This window comes from Oryctolagus cuniculus, chromosome 20 (assembly GCF_051225735.1).
Source record: "Oryctolagus cuniculus isolate XC-2025 breed Fujian yellow rabbit chromosome 20, ASM5122573v1, whole genome shotgun sequence".
NCBI lineage: Eukaryota > Metazoa > Chordata > Mammalia > Lagomorpha > Leporidae > Oryctolagus > Oryctolagus cuniculus.
The window spans coordinates 50,685,555-50,703,055 of record NC_142886.1 but is presented as its reverse complement, the minus strand read 5'-3'; the positions used below and the strand labels follow the sequence as shown (position 1 = coordinate 50,703,055).

Sequence of the window (17,501 nt, the reverse complement as noted above, 5' to 3'; positions counted from 1 at the left end):
CCCTCCTTCCCAGCCTCCCTATGCCCTTGTGGGGGCTGCTGTTAGTCTCCCGCTCACCTGACGTGGTCTTGGGAAGCCAAGCCCAGCCCTGAGGCACTGCTGGGTGCACAGGTGCAGGTGCACACACACACACACAGAGGCACAGGTACCACAGGTGCACACACACACACAGAGGCACAGGTACCACAGGTGCACACACACACATACACACGCACACACAGAGGCACAGGTACCACAGGTGCAGGTGCACACACACACACAGAGGCACAGGTACCACAGGTGCACACACATACACACGCACACACAGAGGCACAGGTACCACAGGTGCAGATGCACACACATACACACGCACACACAGAGGCACAGGTACCACAGGTGCACACACACACATACACATGCACACACAGAGGCACAGGTACCACAGGTGCACACACACACATACACACGCACACACAGAGGCACAGGTACCACAGGTGCAGGCATACACACACAGAGGCACAGGTACCACAGGTGCAGGTGCACACACATACACACGCACACACACAGAGGCACAGGTACCACAGGTGCAGGTGCACACACACGCACACACAGAGGCACAGGTATCACATGTGCAGATGCACACATGCACACACACACACACAGAGGCACAGGTACCACAGGTGCACACACACAGAGGCACAGGTACCACAGGTGCACACACACACATACACACGCACACACAGAGGCACAGGTACCACAGGTGCACACACACACACAGAGGCACAGGTACCACAGGTGCACACACATACACACGCACACACAGAGGCACAGGTACCACAGGTGCAGGTGCACACACACGCACACACAGAGGCACAGGTACCACAGGTGCAGGTGCACACACATACACACGCACACACAGAGGCACAGGTACCACAGGTGCAGGTGCACACACACGCACACACAGAGGCACAGGTACCACAGGTGCAGGTGCACACACATACACACGCACACACAGAGGCACAGGTACCACAGGTGCACACACACACACACAGAGGCACAGGTACCACAGGTGCAGGTGCACACACACACACACGCACACACAGAGGCACAGGTACCACAGGTGCACACACACGCACACACAGAGGCACAGGTACCACAGGTGCACACACACACATACACACGCACACACAGAGGCACAGGTACCACAGGTGCAGGTGCACACACATACACACGCACACACAGAGGCACAGGTACCACAGGTGCACACACACACACAGAGGCACAGGTACCACAGGTGCACACACATACACACGCACACACAGAGGCACAGGTACCACAGGTGCAGGTGCACACACACGCACACACACAGAGGCACAGGTACCACAGGTGCAGATGCACACACGCACACACACACACACAGAGGCACGGGTACCACAGGTGCAGGTGCACACACACGCACACACAGAGGCACAGGTACCACAGGTGCAGGTGCACACACATACACACGCACACACAGAGGCACAGGTACCACAGGTGCACACACACACACACAGAGGCACAGGTACCACAGGTGCAGATGCACACACGCACACACACACACACAGAGGCACAGGTACCACAGGTGCACACACACACACACAGAGGCACAGGTATCACATGTGCAGATGCACACATGCACACACACACACACAGAGGCACAGGTACCACAGGTGCACACACACGCACACACAGAGGCACAGGTACCACAGGTGCAGGTGCACACACATACACACGCACACACAGAGGCACAGGTACCACAGGTGCAGGCATACACACACAGAGGCACAGGTACCACAGGTGCAGGTGCACACACACGCACACACAGAGGCACAGGTACCACAGGTGCAGATGCACACACGCACACACACAGAGGCACAGGTACCACAGGTGCAGATGCACACACGCACACACACACACAGAGGCACAGGTACCACAGGTGTGCCTGGAAAACCCTGGTTTCCTGTCTCGAGCCTGGAAACCCTCAGGAACACAGTCCTGCATGTCTAGGAGGGTCCGTGCCTAAGTCCCTCCCCGTGCTGGGAAGCTCTGCTCAGGCCAGGCTGCTCCCCTTGGGCACCTCCCCCACGCAGTGACCCGGACTTAGAGCCTCCCCTCTCCTCCCCAGGGCCAGGTCCCTGGGCAGGGGTCATGGGAAGGCCAGGGGCCTAGGCCTCCCAGCCCAGAAGGCGCTGACAGCACCCCCATTTGGCAGCTGGATAACGGAGGCATAGAGCGACCCAAGTACTTGCCTTACAGCTGGATGGCAGCAGAGCCAGGCAGACCCCTCCCCACACCCTCCCCTGACTCCCCAGGAGGGGCCAGGGGTTCAGGGAGGGGCCTGGGGCTCAAGGCAGGGGTTCCTGGCCAGGACCAGAGCAGGTCAAGGCTTCCCAGGTGCTCCACAGCTTGCCAGTCTTCCCACCCTGGCCACAGATGGCCTCTGGACATACAAGTGGGGTCAAGCAGGGGACAGTTTGGCCTGTTCACCACCTGCCCTCCCTCTGGCACAGCCTGAACCCCTGCTGGGAAGATGACACCCGTCAGCATCAGGTTCTCTGCTTATCAGCACCTGCACCCCCAGCCCCTCCACTTCCTCATTCCTGCCCCGCCCCCCTCACCCAGGAGGTCTGGATACTCCCCAGACCCCACAAGCTGGCCCTGCCCCTGGCATCGAGAGCCTGGCCTGCGGAGGGGCACTGAGCTGGCACCCCCTCCGGGAGGAGACGAAGGACCCTTGGGCCCCCTACCCACTTAGCCCAGGGCCCCAGCAGCCTCAGATTCAACTCTGCCCGGTCCTGGTGCAGGGCACAGGGAAGACCTGTGCAGACACCACCGCCTCCTGGGCTCTTGTCCCACCCGCAGGACACCTGGTTCTGTTCTTGGGACTTGGCCCACCTGCTGTCACCGCCTGCCGAGGCCAAGGCAGCTTCAGCTGCTGACAAGGTCACAGCAGAAGGCCTGTCTCAGCAGGCATGAGAAGGACAGCTGCGGTCCTCTTGGTGCTTTTAGGTCTGATGGGAACTACAAGCTGGAGCTTCCTGGTGGTCCTGCTAATGACTGCTGTATTCCGAGCACTTAGTCTCATAACCTCCAAAGTGTCCATTGCCTGGTAGAACTTTCATCAAGCAGAATGTTAGTGTAGAAGAAAGGGTTAATGCCTTATGCGAGGTTGAGCTGTTTGTAGAAAAGAATTAAAAGGCGACAGGCTCTCTGGTATATACTTCCCACTAGAGTAAAGACAGATGTTACTAAAGCTTTAATTCACTATATGCTACAAACACTACCATGGCTAGGATGTCAAGACTGCAAAATAAATCTAAGTAAACCTTTAAATAAGTGCAGTAAAGAAATTAAAGAGTTACAGAAAAAATTGCAAAGAGGGGATCCATTTAAAAAAGGTCTGCTTTGAACTTGGGGCTTCTAGTAAAGATTAGATTAGGAAGGTACCGTTCTAGCTTGTGTAGCAATTTCTGCAAAGTTCGCCGTGGCTTGTGTGGGCAGCCTGTTATCTTGCACCTGCCTGTGATTGTAACCCATGCTCTGAGCATGCCCTTGAAAATCAAAAACATGTAATTAGGAAAAATGGACAACAGGCTTTTCATTGTAAGAAGAAAAAATCATATAAAAATGAAATCTGGTGCCCAAAAGCCAGAGCCGTGCCGTCAGCTTTGCTGTGAGTGCCTCTCATTTCTTCGCGCCGACACCTCTCACACCTTGGGGCCCCTGAACCGGCTGGAGCTGGTCTCCGGCAACCGCCCACCCCCTTCTCTTCAGGTCAGGCCCAGACATGGTGAGGCCCGCTGTGCAGGGGTGTGGTGGGCATCCATCACCACCAGCCCCGCTTCTCCCTGGACATCTCCCGGCTCGGCTCCCAGCCTTCCTGGAAAGCCCGGGGCTGCCAAGGTAAATATGCAAATGATTCCCAGCAGCCTCGCCCTAAGACTGCAGCCAAACGGTGGCGCCAGGCTCCAGGAGAGGGGGGTGCACCCCAGGCGGTTTCCCTGCAGGGCCTGCCCCCTCCGCACACCTCGAGTGACATCCCCTACAGTACTGGGACAACTCTCTGCTGGGAAGCCCCGCCCACATCTGGCCCAGAAACCCCAAGCTTCAGAAGGGGCCTGGCCTCTCCTTGTTTCCTGCCCAGGAGGGGCCCAGGCTGTGCCCACCCTGATGGGGGAGCCCACCTGACACACAAGGCCGGTGGGCCCAGGGTTCCTCATGGTCAAGACCTAGTCTGGGGCTGGCGCTGTGGCGTAGCAGGTAAAACTGCTGCCCGCAGTGCCAACATCCTATATGGGTGCCGGTTCGAGTCCTGGCTGCTCCACTTCTGATCCAGCTCTCTGCTATGGCCTGGGAGAGCAGTAGAAGATGGCCCAAGCTCCAGGCTCCTGGTTTCGGATCAGCACAGCTCTGGCCGTTGCAGCCAGTTGGGGAGTGAACCAGCCTCTTTCTCTCTCAGTGTAACTCTGACTTTCAAATAAACAAATAAATCTTTTTTTAAAAAAAAAGACCTAGTCCGTTCTGCAGTCACAGGGCCTCGGTCCTCTCACCCACACAGCGGGCACAAAAGGGCCAGCCTGGCCCCACGTCTTCCTTAGGTAGACACCATTTTAATTCATTTATTTTAAAAATAAATACTCTGTCCCTCTCCATCTGGGGCTGGTGCTGGACAGTCCTGCCGCGTGGACGGCACCCCGCTGCCCCAAACACTCCCCCACACACGCCGGGGACGGCTTCCTCCCGGCGGGTCCCGCAGCTGTGCAGGGCTGAGAGCAACTGCCGGCTTCAGAGCTGGGAGGCCGGCCCAGAGCGAGCCTCGGCCCCGCCGGGGGCTCCGCGCGCGGCCTCCAGCCGCCGCAGGCCGGCCGCACTAGACACAGGTGAGGAGCACGTCCACGGAGGCGGGCACCTCGATCTCGTCGAAGAGCACGCGCGCGGGCGGCGCCGCGGGGCCCCGGGCCTGGGCCGCGGCTCTCAGCAGGGCCTGCGCGTGCCGCAGGAGGCTCTGGTTCCGCCGGCGGCCCAGGCGGCGCAGCGCCAGGACGGCCAGGACGTGGTCCCGCCTGCGAGGACACGCGCGCGGTCAGGGCGAGCTGGCCCGAGCAGCCGGCACGAGGCACGCCCCCAGCGCTCCGGGGGCTGGGCAGGGCGCACGGGAGCCGGGGGCAGGCCCGGGGCCGTGGGGGCTCCTTCCGCAGGGGCCGTGGCGGAGCGGGGCGAAGCGCGAGGCGAGAGCCCCCTCCCTGCGGGGTCCCGGCGCGGGGCTCGCCGGCCGACCCAGGGCGGGGTGGGGGGGGGCCCGGAGCGCCGCGCCAGGGGGGGCGGGCCATGGGAGGGAAGGCGGGGCGAGCGCCGGGGGCGGGGCTTCGGGCGGCCTCTGCGTCGTTCCGGATTCTCCAAGGTCACGGAGACTTGAACTGGGATTTCCACGGCCCCAGCACTCCCCGGACCTCCTGCCTCCAGGCAGGCTCGGGCTCCCCCGGGGTCGGGGTCGCGCCGCGGGGCCGATCCAGGAGCGTGAGGAATAATAGGTCATGGCAGAGGGGCGGTCGGGACCCCGGCCAGCGCCGGGCCGCGCCCCTCACCCTGGCTTCCTCACCCGCCCGCCCTGTGGGCCCCGGACTCCTTGGAAGGGGCTAGCGCCAGGACCCGTGGCCTCCCCCAGTGGGGAACAGGTGGCTACGAACCTGAAGTCGGGGTAGGTCTCTATGAGCGTCTGCAGATGCTTCCTGATGTCGTCTTTGTAGGTCTCGCCCAGGATCTCGGCCACGCACGGGATGGCCTGGTCCAGCCACGTGGCCTTAGAGCCCTGCGGAGACCGGGACAGGCGCACCTGTGTGCGGGCCAGGCCGTCCTGCCGCAGCCCCTGCGTCCCCGCCCGCAGCTGAGCGGTCCACAGCTCAGACAACGGATGGAGGGCGGCAGGGGCCCTGCCCCAAGGGCTCGGGGTCTGGGTTGGAGAGAGACCTTCCACAGGCCCCGCTGGGACCCTCACCCACCCCACCACAAGCTGTATGCAAATACGGGCAAAGTGCAGCCCACCTGGCCCCGCCCCCTCGCAGCCCAGCAGCAGTGGGGGCAGGGCAGTAAACACTGCTCTTACCAAGCCCTGGAAGGTGTTGCTAATGGCCTGGGCGTCCAGACTCATCTTCTGGGAGCCGTTCACCCGGTCCGTGCCCCGGAATCGCTCCTGTGGTCTCAGCACCTGCACCAGGTACTCACGGACCACGTAGCGGTGCACCTCCTGCAGAATCTCCTGGGCAGGTGGTGTCCAGGTCAGGGTCCAAGGCCCCAGCCCTGGGCACAGCCAACCAATGACACCCCCCCCCACACCGCCTACCTGCGCTTGTGGCGGGACCACGTGCTCCAGGTGGCGGGCGAAGGCCACCACCCTGTCCATGAGGGGCCCCAGCAGGTCCTCCGTGAGCCAGCCCTTGGTGCACACGGCCCTGAACAGTGGCTGGGGACAGAGGGCAGGGGCAGTCCTTCAAGCCCCCTCTCCCTGCCCCACCCAATTTCTGACCCCTTCTCTTCGGGGTTCACGGTGCTTCCTCGCCTTAGCCACAGGTTATGTCACTGGGTCTCTCCCACAACGCCTCTTCCAGGCCGGGCTCTGGTGCAGCATCCAGCCAGGCCCAGCTTCAGGGGTGCCCTGGGGGTCTTGAGGGGCCAGAGGAGAGGCCTCGGCCTGATCCAGCCTGTGAACACACTGACCCAGGCTTGGCTGTTGACCCCTACGAAGGGGAGCCTGGGAAGTCCTCTGTGTGCCTTCCTAGCCCTCACTCACACCCCTGTGGTAAATCAGCGCTGGGCCTGGCCCCTGGGCACCTGCTGGGCATGGCGAGTAGGGAGAGAAAGGCCTGCCCCATTCACTGGGGGAGAAAGGCCTGCCCGCTCACCTGCCCCGCTCACCGGGAGGGAAAGGCCTGCCCGCTCACCTGCCCGCTCACCTGCCCCGCTCACCGGGGGAGAAAGGCCTGCCCGCTCACCTGCACGTCCCTCTTCAAGCCCTGGAGCAGGTGCTTCTGGAAGTTTTGGGTGGCAGCCTCCAGGGGCTGCGTCAGCTCCTCCAGGGCTCCTGGGAACTTGGCCAGAAGATGAGTCCTGGGAAGTGGCCGGGACACATCACGGGGAGCAGCTGGGGCTGGGGGACAAGGCTTGGCGCACAGCCCCCAACCCCACCCATTTGGACTATACTGCGAGGGGCAGCGTCAGGTCAGGCCCCAGAGCCAGTCACGGAGCCGAGGTCGGCGGGCGGCACTGGCTGGGCTCCGTGGCCACTCCGGGATAAACCCTCTGTGCCCTGCAGTAATTGGCCAAGCAGCACAGCCAGGCCTGGCACACGCCCCCCACTGAGCCCCCGAGGGTGCTGGGAGCCCGAGGGCCGGGCTATGCCCAGGGAAACAGCAGAGCTGAAGTTCCTTCAGGAATCAGCCGGAGGCTGCCTCCAGAGGGGCCAAGACGGCCCCTGGGCTAAGCCCTCAGAGACCCCAGTGCCAAGGAGCCGCCTGGCAGAGACCCAGAAAAGCAGCGTGGCGGATACAGGCAGCCTGGCTGTGTGGCCATGGAGAACCAGTGTTTCCTGTCCGACTGCACGTGGGTGCCTTGCACTTGGGGAAGACCAACCAGCACAGGGCCTGGCGCGTCGCAAGCGCTTGCACTGGGCCAGAGGAAGGGTCCTCTAAGGCACCGTGTCCCCACAGCCCTAGGAAGCAGGTGCCCAGGTCCCATCTGACAGATGAGAAGACACAGAGGAAGGGACGTGCCCTGGGCACGTCGCAGCAGGTGGCAGCCCAGGACCCCATCCGAGACAGAGTGTCTTGCCCTGCCTCACTGACTGCCTTCTGCGCATGGTGCATCCGCTGTGGGGGACACTGGGCTCCATGCCCGTAGTCCTTGGGGCCCTGGGGTTGAGGACACAGAAGGCAGGCAGCACTGCCAGTCCCCAGGGTGGGCGGGCCTCTTCCTTCTGGGGACAGAGACCCCCAGACCACCCCAGCACAGCCCGGGGCAAGGAGTCAGGGAGGGCTTCCCAGAAGAGGAGGAGGAGGAGGAAGAATCCCGGCCTCTGCTTAGCCTGGAAACCCGGCCTTTGTCCCTTCCGGGGCCCAGCTTCCCTGGGCTCAGGGAGGACCTCACTGTGGGGCAGAGAAGGAACCGGTCCCTGGTGCCTCCGGGGAAGCTCGACTAGGTCCACACTCCAGGGCAGGGCCCAGCCTCTTGTCTCCCTCCCCACCAGCACCCCACACCGCAGGCGGCTCCTCCATGTTCCTGGAGCGCGCGCGCCCCCTGCTGGCCAGCGTGGACACGCCCTCTGGAGGAGCCGCAGGCGCCTACCTGATCTCGGCGCAGGCGTTAATGTAGGCGCCCAGGTGCGGCGCCCTCACCGCTGGCGACTCCAGCAAAGCCTTTTCAAACCTGCGGGCGGCGTTGCAGAGGCCCGTGTTGAGGCCCCACTGCCCACCTACAGAGCTGGGGCCGGAACGGCCCTCGCCCCGCCCCCACCCCGGCCCTGGGCAAACGGGACCCCGCCCGGCCAAGGATGTGCCCGCACCTGGGGACGAAGATGCTGAGCGCCTGCGCGCACATCCGCAGGATGGTGGCCTCCAGCTGCGCCGAGATGGCGCCGGCCGCCTTCACGTGCTGGGCCACCAGCTGCGAGCAAGACCACACGCTGACCCCGCCTGGGCACCCCGCGCCACCCCCGGGCCACCCCACTCCGCCAGTCTGGGATCCAGCTCCCTGCTAGCAGCCCAAGCTGAGGGTCCCTCTTCACACCCCTGCGCCCCGTCCTCCGCCTCCCCGGGCCCCGCCCCACCTCCCGGGGACCTCAGCGGCCCATCTAGCGGGAAAGGCGGTAAGCACTGGGTCTGGCAGCTCTGGCTGTCCCCCCGCCCAGCCCCGCCCAGCCCCGCCGGCCGCACCATGTGCACGTCGATGGACAGCTGCGAGTGGTAGAGGCCCTGCAGCACCTCGGGGCCGTCGGCAGTTGCCCAGTGGTTCCGCTCCAGCTGCAGGATGCTGTCCAAGCACCCGGCGATCTCCGTCTGGGCAGGGAGACGCGGGCACCATGGGACGCGCCCCCGAGAGGTCCTCCCGAACCCACTGCTGTGCCCCTGGGGCCAGGCCCACCCCTCCAGGCCCCTGCAGCCAGAGGGTGAGTGAGCCCCACCGGCAGCCCCGGGCACCGCCCCAGCCTCACCTCCAGCAGGCTGGTGTAGTTGCTCTCCAGTTGGGCCCACATGTGGGGTTCCAGGAGAGGGGGCAGTGGCTCAGCCGGCAGCGCCAGGTCCCGGGTGCTCAGGAAGTCAGGACTGGAAGGCAGGGCAGGGGGCTGAGGGCCAAGGCAGGGCTGTGACGTGGCAGGCTGGCCCGCTCCCCTCTGCAGAGCCGGGACCTGGGCTTCCGATCGCACGCCTTCCCCAGACGCTTGCAAGCAACAGCCGGCTCTCCTGGCATTCTGGCAACCGGCTGTGCCTGCACAGACCGCTGAAGACAGCTGTGCCCATGGGCTGTGGCCAGCCTGCCTCCGGGTGACCTCGCCCCTCTACCCTCACGGTGGCTCGGGGTACAACCAAGACTGGGCTCCAAAGACCCCACAGCTAAGGGACCGGCCAGTGGCCAACCCACACCAGGGAGGCCCGGAGAGGGGCGGGCACACCTGGGGCCACACGGCCACTGAGGGAGAGCTGGGGGCTTTGGGCATCGACTCCCGCTTGTGGGACTGGAGCCCCTCGCAGTGAGGCAGAGGGAGGTGGAAGCCCCCAGCAGGCTTGCCCCCTGCCCCTAGATGCCAGTCCAAAGGGGAAATGAGGGTGGACCCCACCAAGCACTGCCCCCTGGGGTGCTTGCCCTGGAGAGGTGGCCGTCGCCTGTCCGCCCACGGCACTCTGTGGGCTAGCACGGGGAGCGCCCTGCTCCCAACAGGGAAGCTTCCAGCGTTGGGAAGGCAGGCTTGGAAGGCCCCCCAGGGCAATCTGGGGCAGCTGGCGCACCTGGCCCGACACAGCAGAAAGAATGTCAAAGGTCACCCGCCCTCGCCGGAGGGGCTTGGACAAGAAAGGCTCCCGTCCCCTCCCCACCAGTCCTGAGGTCCCCAGTGCCCGGTGAGCAGGGTCACCCGGCCCTCGCGGCACCCAGCTGAGGCCTCACCTGCCGTACACGTTGGCGGCCCAGTCCAGCAGCAGGTAGAACTGCTCACAGCCGCGGGCGTCGCGGGCGAGCTCCTGCAGGCGCTGGGCCACCGCACTGTGGAAGGCTCCAACGTAGGCCTCCCACGCCGGAAGGCCGGCGGCCGCGCACGCGGGCTGCACTTCCTGCAGCACCTTCTGCAGGTCCTGGCGAACCAAGTCCCTCAGCTCCACCAGAAGCTGCGCCAGGCCCGCCGCGCCCTGCGGGGCCGTGGCCCGCACGCGCTCCCGGACGCTGCGCTGCACCGCCTCCTCCCAGTGGCGGCGCCAGTGGCGGGGCGTGCGCAGGAAGTCGCCGTCGGCGGGGGGCGCCGGGTGGGCTCGCTCCTCGGCGCGCACCACGTGCGCCAGCTCGCCCAGCGCGGCCGCGTCCACCCCTTGGGGCCCCAGGGTCTCCTGCACGATGGCGCTGATCTCGGCCGCCAGGCCGTCGTAGTGCAGGCACAGGTCCATGGCGCGCCGCGCGAAGGCCGTGGGGTCCTGCTTGAAGGCGCCCGAGGCCTTTTCGTTCTCCAGCTGCGTCTCCAGGCGCTGCAGCCGCTCGAAGGCAGCCCGCAGTTCCCTCTCAGTAATGAGGTCGGCCAGGGACTTGCCTTCTGCGAGAGCAGGTAGGAAGAGGGGCTGTGAGGGGGGCCATTCCAGGACCCTGGGCCCAAGCTAAGGCGGGCAGACCCCGAAGCCCCACGGGAGGCACCCGCCCCCTGGGGCAAAGAGAAGCCCCCATCAGCCCTCACCTTCCTTGCTCCCTGCCCCTGCTGGCCTTGTGGGCGGGCCTGAGAGCAAGTGTAACCGGGTCGGAGCTCTGGCTGGTCATGCCCTGTGCCATCCAGGGACCTGCCCGGGGAGCCAACTCCAGTATTTCTAAGCTGCTTCCTGCTCTCTGCGAGCCCCTACCACCGAGGAGCCTGGCACCATTCCCCGCCCCCCAACTCAGGGCTCTGCTCCACTGTGTTCTCCTCTGAGCTGCCCTCCTGACCCCCCACCCAGGCAGCCGCGGCTCCCCTGCACCCTCTGTGACCCTGTGCCGGGACAGAGCCATGGTCTCCCCCGTGGCTCTAGTTTGGCCAGGAGCCAAGCCATGGGAGGCAGTGGAGAGGTTAGGGTTCTGGAGCCACGCGGATCGGGCGTCAAATCCCGAGCCTCACTTTTCTTATTGGCTGGGGGGGGCTCCCTTTGCTGTGCTGCTGTAAGAATTTAAGGTGCAGCTGTGCCGGGGCAAGGCCTGGGGGGTCTGGATCCCAGGAAGCCTTGGCTCCATGCTCTGCTCCTGCCCGGTGAGGTGGTCACCTGTGGGGGATCCCAGCTCCTCCGACCCCGCCCTGGTGGATGCCCGCCGGCTAGCGTCCTCCGTGGCCCTCCACGGCTCCTCTGGCACAGCGGTGACCTGGGACTGTCCGGTGCCTGGGCTCTCATCCGGGCCACGCCGCGAAGGCCAGAACAGGGAGTGGGAGCTTCTGCGCCGGCCTGAGTTTTCCTTGGAGGCCGCCTGGCTTGTCCTTGAGAAGGCCCGCCTCAGGGTGCTCAGCGCTGGCCTTGTGCTGTCCTCGTGGTGGGCGCCCAGCTCCTGCTGGCTGCCCTGAGCTGCACTCTGGGGCTCCCCAGGCTCCTTGGGGCTTCCCGGCTCCTGCCCAGTGAGGTTGTCACCTGTGGGGGATCCCAGCTCCTCCGGCTCCACCCTGGTGGACGCCCGCCGGCTAGCATCCTCCGTGGCCCTCCACGGCTCCTCTGGCACAGCGGTGACCTGGGACTGTCCGGTGCCCGGGCTCTCATCCGGGCCACGCCGTGAAGGCCAGAACAGGGAGTGGGAGCTTCTGCGCCGGCCTGAGTTTTCCTTGGAGGCCGCCTGGCTTGTCCTTGAGAAGGCCCGCCTCAGGGTGCTCAGCGCTGGCCTCGTGCTGTCCTCGTGGTGGGCGCCCGGCTCCTGCTGGCCGCCCTGAGCTGCACTCTGGGGCTCCCCAGGCTCCTTGGGGCTTCCCGGCTCCTGCCCGGGGGTTACCGTCCGTGGTGATGGCATCTTGGCAGCAGGAGAGCTGGGGGGCACACAGGGGGCTCAGGAGGCCTGACGGGTGCCCAGGCCCAGGGGGCAGACAGAACCCTGAGCAAGCCAGGTGGGGCCTGGCCGGACCCCAGGGGCTCTGTCGGGGAGGCTTCCAGGAGGCAAGCCCCTGGCTGTCTGAGGAGCGCCTCCCACCCTGGGCACGTCCCGCCCTGGGCAGCCTTCACTGGGCTGCCAGGCGGACCCTCCCACCAGAACGGGAGGTGCTGAATGCGCAGGTCCACGGGCCCAGCTCCCAACACCAGCAGGCAGGGACAGGACCCACGCCAGGACTTCCTGCACGTCAGGTGCCAAGGCCTGAGGACCCCCACCCCACTGCCCTCAGGAGCACCCTCCACTCACCCCCTCAGCCCCAAAGGTCTGGCAGCTGCCGCTCAAAGCGGAGAGCGGGGTGCCTTCGGAGCCCACCCCCTCTTCTAGGCGTTGCTGAGCCGGAGGCAGGCGCTGTGGGGTTGAGGGCTCTGGTCGGGGCCACTTATCACGGCCTCACAGCCTGCAGGGGAGGAGCCATGGGTCTATATTTAACTGGAGGACTTGGGGGGTTCCTATCTCCCCTCTCTCCGTCCCCCCATCCCCACCACAGCGTGCTCCGGCTCCTCCCGCACAGGGTGCGTGGAGGGGTCCCAAGGGCATGAGGGGGCCGGAGCTGTCTCCCATGTTTGCTTTCCTGGCTGCAGGCTTGGCTGGGGGCGCCAGAGAGGAGGGAATTTCCACCCACCCCCTTGAGCAAACTGGGCCATGGGTCGGGGGGAGGGTATCACTGAAGCCAGTGGGCTTGTTTTACCCTGGAGAAACAGCATTGCAGACTAACCAGAGGCAGAGCCCCGAGCTGGGCTCCAGGTGGCCACAAGGCCCAGGCTGGGGCCAGCCCCTGACCCTTGGACGACTTCAGGCAGGAACTGTCCCTCCCCAGGCCTGGGCTTGCCTGGGTGGAATGACTGCCCTGGGCAGGGCCCGGCCCCTCCCCCAGCCCATGCTCTCCAGCCAGGTATCAGTACAGGGGTCACCTGAGGCCCCCTCTCGCTAGGAGGCCCTGGGAAAGGCAGGACAAACTGCAATGATTGACCCGGAACTTGTCAGTCCCACCCTGGCCACAGGTCATTGTCGTGGACACTGGGTTCAGGGACCCTGCCTGATTCAGGTCCTTCCCTGCTTCCCCACTCCTCTCTCTGGGGCAGCAGGGTGGGAGTGGGAGGAAGAGAAGGCCCCAGCCCTGCTGTGCTCTTGCTGCCAGCTCTGGACTGTGTCATGGAGGGGCCCAGGGCAAGAATGAGGCGGGCGAGCCTTGGCAGGGGGCTCACACTGAGAGCCCAGCACCCGACACAGATCAGATCCCTGGGAGGACAAGGCCTCATCCTCCCAGGCCACAGAAGGAACCAGGGCTCAGGGACAGCCTGGGGACGGGGAGCAAGGGCTGCACTGGCCTGGATCTCCAAGCACCAGGCAGGCAGGGCTGCTCCCCTGAACTCCTTGGTCCCAGAGAGGCCCCCAGGCAGGGGTGGGTCACAGTGGGGATGGAGTCAGTGCTTCCCTCCCTGGGAGCCCAAATCAGACTCTGGGGCGAGGAAGGGCTGCTGGACGGGTGGGTCTCTTGGGGGCCTGCACACACACGAGCCCCAGACCAGAGCGGCAAGGCCCCCCAGAGCCCCCAGAGCCCCGAGAGCCCCCCCAGAGTCCCCAGAGCCCCCCAGAGCCCCCAGAGCCCCCCAGCCTCCAGCCCATGCCACCTGGGACCATGAAGCTCCCAGCAGCTTCCCAAGACATTTTTTTTTCTTTTGGACAGAAAGAGAGAGAAAGAGAGTTACAGAGAGAGAGAGAGAGAGTTACAACTTGAGAGAGACAGAGAGAAAGGGCTTCCTCCACTGGTTCACCCCCCAAATGGCCGCTACGGCCGGCGCTGCGCCGATCTGAAGCCAGGAGCCAGGTGCCTCTCCTGGTCTCCAATGCGGGTGCAGGGCCCAAGGACCTGGGCCATCCTCCACTGCCCTCCCGGGCCACAGCAGAGAGCTGGACTGGAAGAGGGGCAACCGGGACAGAATCCGGCGCCCATATGGGCTGCCGGCCCCGCAGGCAGAGGATTAACCGAGTGAGCCCCGGCGCCGGCCCCTTCCCAAGACTCTTGACCCTCCCCAGTGCAAATGGGTCACTCCCCTGCGTTCCTCCCATGCTCGCTGCCAGGCAAAGCCCTCCCTTCCTGCACTGGCCTTGCTTCAGCTGCACCTCTGGGGTGCGAGGATGGTGCACCCGGCTCTGCAGCCCTCCAGCTCCCCTCAGGCTGCTCCCCGAATCTGCCTTGGGTTTCAGGAGATCCCACTGCACTGCCTACTCTCACCGCCTGTCTGCCCCGTGGGCACTTGGGACCGTCCTGGGGGTGACGTGGGCTTCCTGCACTTGCACTGGCCTGGCAGCCTGTGCGCCTCTCCCGCTTGTGTACGGGGTGCCCCTCTTCCTGGGCTGAGAGCCGCAGGTCCCTCTCACCCCACACCCCACACCTGCCTCCCTCATCCGTGGGCCTCTGGCTCCCTGCCTGTCCAGGGAGGCCCAGGCTCCTGTGCTGCCACTCTGCTGCGTGTCACGCTGGCTGAGCCCCACAGCCCTGGAGACCCAGGCCCAGTCTCAACAGTGGGCCCAGCCCGTGCTCGGGGTCAGGTGCACACCACGGCAGGGCCGGGAGTGCCACCAGAAGACATGGTTCCTGGAACTCCCACCCTGGGCTTCCCCCACCGGCCTCCTGAGCCTCTCTTCTGCCCCTCTTTTCCTAGATGCCCGCTTGGCAGCAGCTCCTCCTCTGCAGTTGTCCCTGGTGCCCGGCCCCGCCTCCCTACCTACCCTGGGGCTGGGCCACCACCCCTCCAAAGGCAGCCACTGCACCCTGGCAGTGACCCAGCGGGCCTGCGTCCCGCCTCTTGCCTGGCCAGCTGCTACCTACCAACACCTGTCGGTGCCTCCTAACTGCCCTGCCAGGACGGCAGTAAAGCAAGGTCAGCAAGAGCTGTCAATAGGGGGGTGACAGGTAGAACTCACTACTCAAAGGTGATGTGATTCAGCCTGAGACTGAAATGAACTGAAGCTGACGAAAGAATTGGTACGTTCGTTCTTGGTTAGGCAGACACGATCAGTCGCTTTCCTGTAGCCCAGAAAGAGACCCTCACGGGCTGGGTGGCGCCCGCGCTGTGGCCTCAGCGGCCTCGCTTCCTGCCAGCTCCCTGCCGACGCACTGGGAAGGCAGCAGCAGGTGGCTCAGGCACCTGGGCCTCTGCCACCCATGTGGGAGACCTGGAAGAAGCTCCTGGCTTGGGTCTGGCCCAGCCCTGGCCGTCAAGGCCATTTGGGGAATGAACCAGCGGGTGGAAGATCTCTCTCTCTCTCTGTAACTCTGTGTTTCAAATAATCTTTAAAAAAAAAAACCGACACATTTAGAGACTCCCCTCTCCAGCAGCGCACACGGCACCTGCAGGGCTGCCGCGACCAGGCAAAGCGCAGCCTCCTGACATTCAAGGCCCCTCCTCGCCAGCCCGACCCTCGCCACTCAGCCGCGGAAGCTCTCTCCTCTCCCCAGCACCTTCGCACAGGCTGTCCCCTCTGCCCCAGTGACCTCAGCCCCAGCCCCTGCCAGCCCAGCACACGTGGCTCCTCCGAGATGCTGGCCCGGTCACAGTCCCTCTGCTGGGGGCCGTTACAGCATCCGGAGTGTCTCTGCCCTTTGGCAGGAGCCCCCAGGGCAGGGCAGGGCAGGGCAGGGAGGGGGCGGGAGCCGACAGACGCCAGGTATCAGGGGAAGAGTGCGGGCCCCCGGGTGGGGGGTCTTTGGCTTGGCACCTGTGTCTCCCTGTATGTACGACTGCTGTGGCCTGTGTGTGCCCCAGAGAGTGTGCCCGCGAGTGTGTGGCTGTGCCTGCACCCGTTCCATCATGTCTTGTGAGTATGTGTGTTTACAGGTGTGTGTGTGGTGTCGGTGTGTGCACTGCGACGGAGCTGGTGCTCTGTAGTCCGCCTGGCCCTGAGTTGGAGCCCAGGCCTCTCTCCAGTCCCCGCCCGTTAGCACCCGGTGCCCCGCCTGCCACCAGCCCACCTGCCCGGAACGTACCTGCGGAGTGAGCAGACGCTGGGCCCTTGCAGGAGCCCCGGGAGACTCAGAGCAAACCCTCAGCGCTGGACCCAGGCCCTGGGGCCTCCGGAGCAGCCGGCGTGAGTGACCGGCAGCTGGGACTTCCCAGCCGTGATCAGCGCTGCTGGGCCCACCCGGCCCCACCCCCGGCCCCACCCCCAGCCCTGATCCCCTGCTTTCACTTTCAGAAAGTTCCCACCCCTTCTCATTCCAGAGGTTATAGATCCGCGGACCTTTAGTCGCAGGCAGCCTGCACTCAGGGAACGAGGAAGGAGAGGGACAGGCGAGACAGCAAGGGGGGCTCTGGGCAGCAGGGGGTGGGTGTGCCCAGGGACTACGACGGCCCCCCTCAGAGGCCAGGGGCTGCAGGCATTGGCCTGGGGAACGTCCACCTCCCGCCAGGCCAGGGGCTCTATCGAATGCATCCCAAGACCACAAGAGGCTGAGCCAAGAGGGTGGGACTGGGCCTTGGTGGCAGGGGTGGGGGCACTCAGGGTGACTGCCGTTTGTCCTTGCCCCAGAGCACGGGGAGCTGGAAGGATGGAGCGGGCACACCCAGGAGTGAGGGGTCGCTGTCCACACAGGAGCCAGCCCAAGAACAAAGGAGCAGGTAGGGCCTGAGCCTGGAGAGCTGAGCATGGCCCTCCCCCGCCCCCGACGCCAAGCCTGTCAGGGTTGACGCATAGCGGGAAGTGGGGCTCCCTTCATGGGGGATTCCGTTGCCCACGTCCTAGGAAAGAAATGCAGGGAAAATCCAGGGAGACCGGATCCAGGCCCGTCCCGAGCTAGCAGTGCCTGCTTGGCGGGTGGGGAGGGCAGGGGGCATGCTGAGGGCCCTGCGGAGGAGACATGAAGCTGTGCCCAGTGTCCCCTGTCCTCTGTGACAGTGTCACCTGCTCTGACTGTCCCCAGACCCCTGTGACAGTGTGGCTGCTCTGAATGCCCCAAGGCCCCTGTGACAGTGTGGCTGCTCCAAATGTCCCCAGGCCCCTGTGACAGTGTCACCTGCTCTGACTGTCCCCAGGCCCCTGTGACAGTGTGGCTGCTCCAAATGTCCCCAGGCCCCTGTGACAGTGTGGCTGCTCCGACTGTCCCCTGTCCTCTGTGACAGTGTGGTGCTCCGACTGTC

General features: G+C 64.9%; 1 protein-coding gene across 2 annotated transcripts; it reads right to left on the bottom strand.

Moving 5' to 3' along the window:
* Positions 1–3,275: 3,275 nt before the first annotated feature.
* EXOC3L4 (exocyst complex component 3 like 4) lies at positions 3,276–16,507 on the bottom strand. Of its 2 annotated transcripts, XM_051834845.3 has the most exons (13): positions 16,352–16,507; positions 12,607–12,757; positions 11,496–12,238; positions 10,171–10,804; positions 9,221–9,332; positions 8,943–9,065; positions 8,573–8,673; positions 8,356–8,436; positions 7,008–7,122; positions 6,359–6,478; positions 6,122–6,274; positions 5,706–5,827; positions 3,276–5,081 (listed from the first exon to the last, which is right to left on the bottom strand). In XM_051834845.3, exons 3-13 carry the CDS (start codon positions 12,220–12,222, stop codon positions 4,889–4,891), a joined length of 2,481 nt encoding a protein of 826 aa, XP_051690805.3. In that variant the 5' UTR covers positions 12,223–12,238; positions 12,607–12,757; positions 16,352–16,507; the 3' UTR covers positions 3,276–4,888. The 2 variants fall into 2 exon arrangements, with proteins under 2 accessions (XP_051690805.3, XP_051690807.3); XM_051834847.3 differs by lacking the exon at positions 12,607–12,757 and having other exon boundaries at positions 16,352–16,501.
* Positions 16,508–17,501: the final 994 nt, after the last annotated feature.

What these genes read in the sequence shown, in the direction of transcription:
- EXOC3L4 (XM_051834845.3), bottom strand. Translation starts at nt 12,222, where the DNA reads ATGCCATCACCACGGACGGTAACCCCCGGGCAGGAGCCGGGAAGCCCC. An exon ending in ACTACACCAGCCTGCTGGAG is followed by an intron (nt 9,066 to 9,220) that starts GTGAGGCTGGGG and finishes CTCCCTGCCCAG; the next exon opens with ACGGAGATCGCCGGGTGCTT. An exon ending in GAGACCTACCCCGACTTCAG is followed by an intron (nt 5,082 to 5,705) that starts GTTCGTAGCCAC and finishes GTGTCCTCGCAG; the next exon opens with GCGGGACCACGTCCTGGCCG.